The sequence below is a fragment of the Archocentrus centrarchus genome, chromosome 15 (assembly GCF_007364275.1).
Source record: "Archocentrus centrarchus isolate MPI-CPG fArcCen1 chromosome 15, fArcCen1, whole genome shotgun sequence".
NCBI classification, from domain to species: domain Eukaryota; kingdom Metazoa; phylum Chordata; class Actinopteri; order Cichliformes; family Cichlidae; genus Archocentrus; species Archocentrus centrarchus.
Window position 1 is genome coordinate 19,225,669 of NC_044360.1, and position 12,686 is coordinate 19,238,354.

At 41.1% G+C, this 12,686-nt stretch overlaps 1 protein-coding gene across 1 annotated transcript in view; it reads left to right on the forward strand.

The window, feature by feature from the left end:
• The first annotated feature begins 3,519 nt into the window (after positions 1-3,519).
• The window catches only part of hcrtr2 (hypocretin (orexin) receptor 2), a 29,218-nt gene continuing 20,051 nt past the window's right edge, over positions 3,520-12,686 (forward strand). Inside the window, exon 1 of the mRNA XM_030747620.1 lies at positions 3,520-3,736. Coding sequence (XP_030603480.1) covers positions 3,520-3,736 — 217 coding nt within the window. The remainder of the gene's footprint in view (positions 3,737-12,686) is intronic.

Consider the following 12,686-nt stretch of genomic DNA (forward strand, 5'->3'; position numbering starts at 1 on the left):
CAGCAGGTCAGCTGATCACAGCCTGCACACCAACATCATTTACTGCAGCTCACAACAGAAAGTTGTGATTCTTCTCCCCATGCAGAGCCACTGCAGCTGATCTTAGGGTTCCTCCACCTTCTGAATCGCACTGTAACCCCTGAGTATCCTCATGTTTGTGTTTAGGTGGAGGCACAGTCACCCTCTACTATGGAGGACACAGAGAACAGAGCTGTGTTTAAATTCCCTTTCACAGTTTGTGATTCAAGCTGAGTACATTCATTAGAATTAAAATTTAGATTGGAATAACATTTGTGTTCTCATGTATTATTTTATATTATTACAATAATATATAATAAGGTTCAGTTAGCTTCACACAAAAATAGCAGGTAGAAACATCCTCCAAAGAGCTACTTTTACTTTCTTACTTTGAGTACATTTCAGAGCCTGTACTTTTTTACTTTTACTTAAGTAAAGAAGTTGAACCAGTACTTCGACTTTTACCAAAGTATTTTTTAACACAAGTACTTGTACTTCTACTTAAGTACAGAATGTCAGTACTTTTGCCACCTCTGCAGAGAGAGGAGATGCCACAGTCTCAAACCAGCAACCCGCAAGTCACTAGTAGTTACTCTAACCTGTCATTCAAGTAGCCCACCTGTTACTTCCGGCTGCCCACCCAAAGAGCAGGCTAGAAAGGGCCCAGAGCCTCACCAGCATTATTTTACTTCTTTGTGGGTGGCTCAAGGATACATGGACATGTCTTCTTTAAAAAAATAATGAAACAAATGGGTCGTGCAGTTGTTAGCACTGTTGCCTCACAGCAAGAAGGTCCTGGGCTCGAGCCCACCTTGGCTGGCACCTGTCTGTGTGGAGTTTGCATGTTCTCCCCATGTTTGCGTGGGTTTCCTGTGAGCATTCTGGTTTTCTCCCATGGTCCAAGGACTAAATTGTCCACAGGTGTGCGTGTGAATGGTTATCTGTCTCTGTGTGTTAGCCCTGTGACAGGATGGTGACTCGACCAGGGTGTAACCTGCCTCTCGCCTTATGACAGCTGGGATGGACTCCAGCCCCCCTGCAACCCTTAAAAAGATATGCAGAAGGAAATGGATGGATCAAACAAACCCCAATAACATTACTATTAGGGATGGCACAATACCACTTTTTTATGTCCAATACCGATATTTTACATTTGGATATCTGCCGATACGATACAAATCCGATCTTTTTTTTGTATTATTGTTTTAAAAAATTGTTAAATCTACTTTAATTGAAACACTAACACAGTGCTGTCTAGTATTCAGGAAAATGAGAGATCAAGAGGTGTGAGTGACAAAAGTACAAAGTACAGCACTTTAAAAAAAAAAAGACATTTTCATGGGAGGCTAATAATTCTGTCTTTATCTGTAGCTTCCATTTCCACAATGAAGAAGCCAAACTTCACAGCAGGACTGCTGAGTGCCTCACCCTTTGCAACTGTGGCCTTTAAAGTCATCCAGGCTGAAAATACCCTCCTGAAAGAGGATGCAGAAGAGGAAGAAAAAGGAAAACTGAAAGAATCCAAAAATGTAAAGGATTTGTTTGCAGTAAGGAGAGTAGCAAAAATGGAAATAGAAAACGTAAAGAGAGAATTATTAGTGATACAGCAAGCACATGAAGAGAAAATAAAAGTTTCAATAAAGACCGACGTGGCAGAGAATGAACTGAGAGACAAAGATGGCAAAAAAGCTCTAAAACAACAGATAAAAGAAGCAAAGACTCTCCAACGTAAAGTGAACGAGGGAAAGAAGGAACTGAAACTTAAAGTGAACGAGGAAGAGCAGCAGCTTCTAAACAACATAGAGAACGAATAGCACAAGAAACCCATGACAAAGAAATTAATTTGCTGTGAAGTTCTCTTTCTCTCCCCTATTCCTCCCCCTCTCTTTCCTTCTCCCTTTCATTCCTTTTTCTGTCTTTTACCCAGTCTTTCACACTCACCCCTCACACATGCCCCTTTCATCTCTCTCTCTCCTTCATCCTCCTCTCCTCACCACTGTGAAACAACTTTACAGCATTAAATAAATATCCGCAAGTGCACAAAGTTCCAATGAAAAAAAACAAAACAATAAATTGTTAAAAATCAGTCATGTCTGCCAGAATCTGAGGCATAAAAAATGTTGCCTACCCTTGTTCTAGTCATCTCTGCATCCGTGTGGAGAAGACTCCAAGTACTTGTTTTGAAGCATTATCTAAATAATTTCTAACTTCTATGGTCACTGGCACACAGAAACCGCAAGTACAGAATCTCCAAAATCTGATATTTAAAAAGAAAACCTTATTTAACTAAAAACAAAATTTGCCCATAATATTTATTTCCATCAAGCCATGCATGCATGGGTTTAAATAGTCAGTTGATAAGACTAACATGTTTTTTTTTACAAGGAAAATAGTTGGTGACAAATTTAAGCTCCAATTACGCGGACGAGAGTTGAAAAAAAAGTTTTTAAAAAATTTAAATTTTGGGGGAGCTGTGGGTTGATGAAAGAGTCACATGGGCTGTGCATTCTCAAAACATAGTAGACAAGTGCAAGAATAATGAGAGTTTTAGTTGGACGTGACAGACAGGAATTCTCTGAAAACCGTATACACGGAGTTAATCAGGTCAGATTCCAGGTGTGCAGCATATAATTTAGCAGCAGGCACAAGTCTGTTTAAACTGTGGATATTGGTCAACTTCAGTTTTCTACAAAATCAGTGCCTACAAGTATAAATACTGGAACTGGAGGTCAGTTCTCTCTGGAGGTACACACAGCAGTGTGATGGAAAGTCATCAACTCACACTGCTGCCTTAAAGAAGCAGGGGAAAATTAAGATGAGTCTTACGGGAGGGAGTGAAGCAGCACGCACGCACGCACGCACACAAGAGGGAAATATGTTGTTCAGATTTATGATTTCTTCACAATCAAGCTGTTCTCAGTATAAGACAGTGAACACCAAAGAAGTTAAAATAGTGGCTCCCAGTGATTCAAGGACATTTCTCTCATAAATTGGTAAACAAGCTGAGTCAGTGATCTTCACGCAGTCACAACAGGCGCTATTAGAGACAGATAAACCATTCAGTTTAGAATAAGTGCTTTGTTGGATTATGGAGGTTAATTGTGTCCATGAAATGGTCTCAAGCTGTCTGTCGACTGTGTCCTCCCTTGCGGGCTTGTAATTGAGTTCTGCACAGAATTAAAAATGAAACCTGCTGCAGGTTAAATGATTTCATTCATTTATAACACCTTGTCCACGCAGAAATGTCAAAACACGCCCTTTCTCTTTATTTTACGCGGGTGGGCATTTGGGTTGCGGCTCAGAGCTCCTTGCTCGCCACAATCTGTTGTGCTGGTGTTTGACCCTGCAGTGGTTGTGAATGGAGACGGAGGGGAAACCAGCGTCATACTGACGAGTGGTCCGTGCGGAGCGCGTTAGAATCGCGTCGGCAGTGTGTTCAAACAACCTGCCGTGTGTGCAGACACACCGTAAGCAACTGCAGTTCATCAAATATCTGGAAGCATGTCTGACATCACTGGGAACGTGGACTGCGAGGAGTGTTTATCTTCTGGACATCTACCCAACAGCACGGAGTTAGATGTGCACCCTACCGTGGATGAGGACGAGGAACTTCTGAGATACATCTGGAGAGAGTACTTACACCCCAAGCAGTATGAATGGGTTCTTATTGTGGCTTACATTATTGTATTCTTCGTTTCACTCATTGGAAACTCGCTTGGTAAGTCGCGTCTTGAAATGCATTTTCTTTTCCATTCATCAACAACTTGCAAAAAACATAAAGCATAAGTACCCCACCACCACCCACCCACACACAATATCAGCGGGCATATTGCTAAAATGGTGAGAAAATTAAACCCAGAGCAATCAATAACTAAAGTAGCGCAGTTTTCCCTGTGATGTTCCGTAAGCGCAGTCGCGCCTCTGCTGATGTAGAAGGATCAATGAGGAGGAGGAGAGCCCGTCAATCAGCGCAGGAAAGTGAGGCTAATTTTGAAAAATTAGAAACCCCCCGATTTTTTTTGAAGATATATCCATCCATCCACCCATTCTCTTCCGCTTATCGTGTACCAATTCACACCGTGCGTGTGTGTGTGTGCCTTGCAAGTTTTTCAGACCTTTTCTCCACGAAATTCTATTATTGGACTGCTTGGTTGTTGGTGTTTATTCTGAAGGGATCAGCGGCAGGAGCAGTCCTACCATTAAACAAAGAGAAGTCAGAGTGACCTGTAGCTCTGGTTTTCATTGTGAAATTTCTTGTCAGGCTGCTGCTGCATATTTGGTAAACCTCTTTTTTTTTGTACTAGTGTGGGAGTATTAGTTATGCTCTTTTGAAGCTCTATTGTCCCAGTTACTAAAATAACCTGCTCCTTTACCATTTGCACTTTGATCTATTTCAACTTTGAAAGCTGTCTTCGTGCAGGTCTGTGTTCTGTATCTCATCCCAGGGTTCCCACAAGCTATTTTTAGCTTTTTTTTTTTTTTTTTTTTTTTTTTTGTGATGGGCCCTGATATAGAGCTGTGCATGATCACACTTTGTGATGCTTACATGCAGCTATGCACTGCAGAACTGCACTTCAGCTTGGAAGGCTTAAGGTGTGCCACATCTGCTGTCATTTGAGGCACTATTTACCCGACTGATAATTTGTGTGATATTTCAGTGAGGAAGACATCATTCATCCTCTTTCCATCTTCATTATCCTCGGTACAACAACCACTCCCCAGTCAGTGCATGCCATTTTAAAATGGGCCAGTGGAAACGCTGTCCAGAAGAATTTTGTAGAGACTTTGAGGAAAAAAAAATGCTTTCCAACCCTCTGCAGAGTCAACTTCCACTTTTATGCTTTTAGTCCCACAATATTCTGTAATGAACAGTGACTGAAAATGAAATGTGAGTGAACAAGTTGTGATTGCAGCAATCAGACAGCCTAAACACAATCTAATGCTCAACAGTTTCATATTAAATGTGTGAAGTGAAATCAGAGGATAACAGGGTTATCATCGTCTCTAAAGCAAATAGAACCCCTGTCATGGCCTTAATAAAAATGTTTGCTTCATAGTACTGCTTTGCTAATAATGCCTGATTGCTGATGCAATTGTTTTAGTAATTAGTAAGTAAACCACACAGAAGTAGTTGATGAAACAAATTTGCTGTTTTGGTTACCAGTGAAAACTGCATTTCTTTGCCTAACAGAGCAATCAAGGACATTGGAGAGGTCCCTGTGTGTTTAATCAGTATGACCATGAGTTTCAAAGCTGGAGATGACAGGTTCTTATTGTAACTGTCTGTTTTAGATGAGGAAGCACAGCTTGAAAATGGCAAACAGCAAAATCCAAAGCTTTTAAATCATCTCAGCATCTCTTTCTTTGTGTCCCGCACTGTATGCTGTTTTCTCTTGAATCTTGCTGCAGTTTTACCTGCCGTGAACAGCAAGGAAGTGACAGCAGGGATGTCACCACCGCCTGAAGAATCTCTTCTTCAGGCTGGAATAAAGAAAACTAATTTAAATAAAAATCAATTTTGATGATTGTATTATTTTTTTTTGTTTGTTTGTTTTTTCCATATAAGGTAAACATAATCCAGTAGAATAAATGGTAGACCTGAAAGCATTTGTTATCACAATGAATGGCCCTGCTGCTGCAGTAGATTTGGGCACAAATTAGGTACTTAATTTAAAACTTTTACCTTTTGTAGAGAGATTTTGAGTGTCTTTAACACTTCTTGCCTTAAAGCTACTGAAAGTGGAAATTTTGATTGCATCAAATTACTGCATCTATATGAAAGCAGTGTCTTGAAAATCTTATAACGCCAATGCTCAGACAATGTTAGTGACTACCTGGTGAAAGCATCAGATATCTCCCTCAGTAAGTTGGTAGAGACTGAACATGGAGTAAAAATTAAAAGGAGTGCGTATTAAACATCAGTGAACACAACCACAAATAAACCTGCACTATATATGACTGATATGTAAGCACAAGCAGCTATTTGTTTGTTACATTATTTTTTTTTAAGTATATCAGTGTTTACACTTTGTGTCAAAAGCCCCCAAGTCATCCAAAAATTCAGTTAATAGTGGTTTAATTTTAACGATTGTATTAACTAAGTTAAGGTCCTGCTAAAGGGAACCAAGTTCAAGCACCCACATTTTAGCTGAGAGGCAATGGAAGGGTCGCCAAAACTCCAACTAGTAACTGGTTGGCCAATATCATTGCATCATTGGAAAGATATATTTATTGGTCACTACTTTAAGTAGACCTGTTCAACTGCTTGTTAGCACATCTATCTAATATGCCAATTGCAAGGAAGCAGTCAATGCATTTAGGCATGTAGACATGGTCAAAAAGACCTGCTGAAGTTCAAACTGAGCATCAGAATGGGGAAGAAAGGTGATATATGTGGCTTTGAATGTAGCATGGTTCTTTGTGCCAGATGGGCTGGTCTGAGTATTTCAGAAGCTGTTGATCTACTGGGCATACAACCATCTATCTCTAGGGTTTACAGAGAATGATCTGAACAAGGGTGAGCAGCAGTTCTCTGAGGGGAAATGCCTTGTTGATCTCAGAGGTCAGAGGAGAATATCTAGACTGCTTTGACCTGATAGGAAGGCAGCAGTAACCCAAATAACCACTCATTATAAACAAGGTGCGCAGAAGAGCATTGCTGAACACTGGGTGCCACTCATGTAGCCTAGTTTCCAAGAACAGAAAGCTGAGGCTACAATTTTTCACAATCTCTGTTATGGCTGAAGGGACAGTGAGGACTCAAAAGGCAGACTGTTCGACTTGCTTTCACTGATTTATTTACAGTGCTCGAAACAAAGAATTGTGCTACTGGGAAGGGGTGGCTGGCTGGGCTCTCCTCTAATCCTCTCCTTGCGCACCCACTCTCAGGCATGCACTCCATGGTTCCAGGTTTGTGAGGTAAATAACAATCCAGCATCAAGGGTAGGTCTTCCTCCACTTAAATAGGCCAGATGATCACCCAAAACATAATCAGCTGCAGAAACCGGCCCAGGTGTATTAGCAGCTGAGGGTTGGAGGAGGACCGACTCTACAACACAGGATTGGTTAAAAACACATGACCAGAATGGGAGACCCAGAGCGGGAGAGGCCAGCGGGGTCCATGACGGTCTCACCAAAATTGGACAATAGATGTGTGGACAAACTTTGTCTGCTCTGATGAAGCTCAATTTCTGTTGCAACATTCAGATGGTAGAGTCAGAATTTGGCAAAAAAAAAAAATCATCTCCCATCTCTTTCATTGTAACCACTTTTACATAGGAACCACTCAGTCCTTCCTTGCCTGCTTTCAGTTGATCTTAACTGGTCCATTCACTTTCTTTAAATCTATAGATGATAAAGCTTTTGAAGTTGTAGTGCTTAAACTCTGAATAGCACTCCCGCAGCCCATTAGCTCAGCTGAATCAAGAGTTAAAAAAAAAAAAATCTGCTGAAAACACATTTTTATAGGTTAACTTTTAAATACTCTCTACTCATTTAAATTTTTTAAGGAATGTGCCCTGTAAAGGGCAGTGGGGATATATCTGGAACAGATGCTGGCTTTTTTTTTTTTTTGGCTTTAGTGATAAACTTAAACTTATTATGACTGCATTCAGAGGAGAGATCTTTGAAGTAGGCATGCACATCTGTTGCTGTGGTAGATACCCACAGGCCACAGCAGGGGCAACTGGGGGAGGGTAGACGTCCTCTAATCAGAGCGTTCACTCCTCCAGTCTGCATGTTGAAGCGTCCTTGTGCAGGATGCTGAACCCAGACTTCCCCTTGACGCATCCACTGTAGTGTAAGCGTGTGTGTCAGTCTTGGACAAAGAATGAAAGCTTTCAGTGCTCAGTTAGAGGATATTAGTGCTATTCAAGTACCAGTCCGTTTATCCTTTAGCAGACCTTACAGTCTTGTATTGAAAGAACTAATTATTTCCTCAATTACAATGAGTTTATCACTGGACCTAAGTTCAATCTTCTTTCTCTGTGAGCATGCCAACATCTCAGATGTTTCTTGCTAAGTAAGGATAATCTTCTCTGAAAAATCAAACAGCATATTTTAAATAATAGCTTGAACAACATGACAGTATGTACTTGTATACTAATTCATAATGTTTTGTTAAAAAAAAAAAAGTAACATGAAGAGCAAATGTCCTTTTGGAAAAAAAAATGCCTGGAGACAGTTAAAACAAGAATTTAAACATGCACATTTTAGGGGATTATTTGGTATTTAAAAGTCATACTGTATTTTTAAAAATAATTATGAGCTTTCTTTTCCAGATATAATACAAAGCAGTCCTCCATACTCGAACCATGAACTTGATAAACTTGTGAGATTACTGCAAAACCTTTAACTGAAAATGCAGATAAAATTTATTTTTATGATGACTTGAAAGTGTCAGCATAAAAATAATTAGTATATAAAACCATTTGAATCGGGTTTGCCCATTTTGAAGCTCAACCAAAATTTTTAGGTTTGGTCTGCAGGATTGGTTCCCACAACATTATAAACGGGCTTGAACTAAAGTTCCCAATAAGTCAACTCATTAATTCTGCACTATAAGAAGAGGTTATTTTCTTTTGGCAATTTTCTTTGGCAAGCAGTTGCCTATTTAAACATCCTGCAGAAACAAACAAATATTATCCAGCTGGAGTGTGTTTCTGACCACCTCTTATCTAACACTCATTAGGTTTTAGCAATGCATAGCAATGCTTGCCAGTTCCATCCAAATGTGTCTGGCTTGCTAGATGGTGTTTCTTAAAAAAAACAAAAAACCCTCACTTTCTTTGTCTCACTACAGTTTGCAGTAATCTAGCAACACTTCAGTTTCTGCCTATGTATTATCTGCCTATGATTTTGTGCAAGTGGGTTACTGAGAGCTGACAGGACAAACATCAGTTGGCTGGATTATGTTATTATTTATAAATCCATGACTTATTGTGCATAAAGTCCTTTTTTATATATATTTCTAGGCATCACTAAATTAGGTTGCAAAAGAAATATTGTAGTGCTAGTTATACCAGTTTTGATAGACAATCCTGATGGGGTTAGAACAACTGGATAATTTGTTCACATTCAAAACATTTATATTGACAGTTCAGTTTAATGTTGTTTGACCCTGTTACAGGGAGGCCTGCAACTTCTAAACACACCTCACAGTGCTTGTGACCTTGCTGCATTGCTTGTGTTTTGCAGCCAAGTCACTCACAATATCCTTAATGATAATTTTAAGATATGCATTTGACCTATTATTTGTATTTTATTTATTTCGCACATTTCCTCTGCTCCAGTCTGGATTGGACCCAGAAAATGACAAAGCAGTCTGGGCCATTTTGGGCTCCTTTTATGGTCAAGTTCCTGTATAGAACACACTAAACAAAATGGGCCTTGCACACTCAAACTTATGCACCCACTGCACAAGCATCTCTTCTGAGAACTGTATCCATGCTATATGGTCTTGTACAAGTGTTTAAAGGTTTTGACAGGGGATATGTGAAGACGGATCCACAGTGTTTAGTTGCTGTATCCTAACCTCACCCACACTGTGCAGTCTAGATGATGTAAGTCAATTAATTATGGCAGAAAATACATCACACATAATTCTTACTGCATCACTAAGAAAACTATCTTCATGAGTTGGAAATCAAAAAAAAAAACAATTTGTGGGTTATATTGAAATTTACTTCTAGACCACTCTAGCCTGGAGAGAATGTCTGTCTCATCTAAAAAACAGTTGGTTGTATGTGATTCTCTCTGGTTTCCACTGAGCAGTTCCATTATTGGCATTCCATTGTTGTCCTTTTCCTTGCTGTGTCCCTCTCTGCGCTGGGGTGGTCTGTACCCCCTGAGGTGCACCACCATGTGCGGTGGTTTGGCCGACAGCAGGAAGTTGGGTCTGCGCTTCAGGGATTTAGGGGTACCCACAGTTTCTTTCTTTTTTTTCTTTTGTGTGTGTGTGTGTGGGGGGGTGTTCAGGTGAGGGAGAAAGCTGTTGGGTAGTTTGGGCAGGTTGGGACAGTTTCTCACAGACTCAGGTGGGTGACTGGTGTCTGCATGCTCTAAAGTATCCTTTACGAGGGGGGGTGGGCACTGGCATTAGGCGCAGCAGTGCTGCAGGGTATTGTTTCCACAGGCCCTGGATCCACTCTTCCCCGCCCTGCGGTGCGGTGTGGAGAATCAGGGAGGCTCTCTCCTTCCAGGGGTAGACCTCTCGGTCTTATGTATCCTGTCCCTTTTTCCCCTCCAGCAGAAGGGTCTGGCTGCACCCCAGCTCACTCCTGGCTCTGGGGAGGCATCCGTTTGCCCACACTCAGCGGGTCTGTGAGTGGCCTGTGTGTATTTATGTGTATGTGGCCAGTATGTGTCTGTATATGTATGTAAGACTGGTCTGGCAGAGCCTTGGCTCCATGGTCCTGCAGGGTGGGGGGGTCTACCACTCTCCACTGTTTGCTGCTGCTCCCCCTGGGGTGAGGGCACTTTGTGGTTCCAGGGTGCGTGGCCGGATGTTTTGGTTTGGGGATGTGGTCTGGGGTGGCTGGCCTCTGGCTTTCTGGGACTCCATCTAGGGCCTCCCTCTTCCTTTGGCTGGGCTGGGCATGTGGTTGTGTGGTCTCGGATCTTCAGTGCTGTGGATGGCCTGGTTCTTCTGGGTCTTTATCTGTCTGGGGGGCATTGGTGTGGCTTCTTACCCTCATTATCAAATATGTTTCATCACACACACACACACACACACACACACACACACACACACACACACACACACACACACACACACACACACACACAAATAAAGCAAGATTATGAGCTTGTTTCTGTTTTTCTCTCTTTCAGGTGCTGTTTGTTCTTTTTTCAATATCATTTCTTTCTGATGTAGAAGTTGGTGACGCATTACGTGTGCTTTAGCTTCTTCTCTTTTCCTACCCCCCCCACCCACACACACACAATTTTTTCCCTTCTTCTACTTCTCTTCATCACTTCTTTCCTTTCGTTAATCTTCTCCACCCTGCCTGTTAGCTCTTGCATATTAAAGCTATATCATACCAATGTCGATAATCAAATAAAGAAAGGAAAGGACTAACAAAACTAACCTACATAGAGCTCCTCTTGGCAAAGCAAATGTGTTTGGCACAACAGAGCATGCAGACCATAATTTTGCTCACTTAAGCTGCCAGACAGGACAGCTTAAAAAAGAAAAGAAAAGAAAGAAGATTAACTTGGGGTTCAGTATATTTCCCAAGGATACTTTGGAATGAAGACTGGAACAGCCAAGGATCAAACCACCAACCATTAGATGACCTGCTCTACCTTCCAAGCTACCACCACCTCATGTGGCCAATGTGGTTCTTTTGGCTTCATTAGCTGTTGACCTCTAGCTCACACTGCAGTGGTTCACAGCCAAGTGTGACGTGGTGGGAATGAGAATTAGCACTTCAAAGTCAGAGGCCATGGATGAGTTGCGGATGAGGAGTTCAAGTATGTCATGTTCACAAGTGAAGAGAGTGGAGCAGGACACTGACAGCTGAACTGGAAGAGAATGCTAAGCAAAACAGAATGCTAAACTGTCAATTTGCCAGTCGAGCTATGTTCCTACCTTGACCTATGACCCCGAACTGTGAGAACTGACCAAAATAATGAGATCAATACAAGTAGCAGAAATGAGGGTGGCTGGGCTCAACCTTAGTGATAGGGTGAGGAGCTTGGTCATTTAGGAGGGACTCAGAATAGAGCTGCTACTCCTCCACATTGAAAGCAGCCAGTCAGACCAATATGCTTTCTAGACACTTCTTAGGCAAGACGTTTTGGTCATGTCCTACAGGGGGGAAGACTCTGGTGCAGGTGCAGGACACACTGAAGAGATTATAACTTTTGGTTGGTTTAGGAATGTCTCAGTGTCTGCCCAGATGTGGCGGAGGAGTTGTCCAGGAAGAGGGAGGTCTGGGTTTCTCTGCTTAGACTGCTGCCCCTACAACCCGGATAAGTGGCAGAGGATGAATGGATGGATTTTATTTTGTTTCCTCATAATGCAAACACTAAAACCAGTCAAATTACCAATGTAGAACACAGCACCATAGTAACACCACAAAGTGGCAGTTATAGAGCAATGCACACATGTAAAATATTTCAGATAAAGGGGGATATGGTGCAGTTTATTTTAAATATATATTTTTTTAAACCGGGAGCAGTTTATTTTGAGTTTTGATTTTAGAGTGATAGAAAGAGCTGTAATCTGGCAATGTTTTGTAGAAAATTACAGTATTGAATGTCAATATTTTGTCATGTTCATAAACAGAAGTTACCATGTAAGCAAAGTTACAGAAATGACCATGTAATCTGGCAATTATAGTTAGAAAACATAATTGGATTTGTCACCAGAATTGACAGAATTGATTGCAGTTGCTTCATTTGTAGTTCACTTTTGGCTCCAAAAACAGAAAGACAGCAGGCTGACATTAAGCCTTTAAAACACAAACCAGTGAGTGGCATCATGGTGATTTTTTGGTAATTCTATCTTTAGTGTACAGTTTGTGTTTTAATCTAAATGAACATGAACAGACTTAGAACTCTGCAAATAATCTTAGCTACTAATGTCCAGAGTAAAACACACCGCCGTACAATTACAAATAAAGTGCATTTAAAATATTTTTGGTTTCAGTAAACACCTATAATTG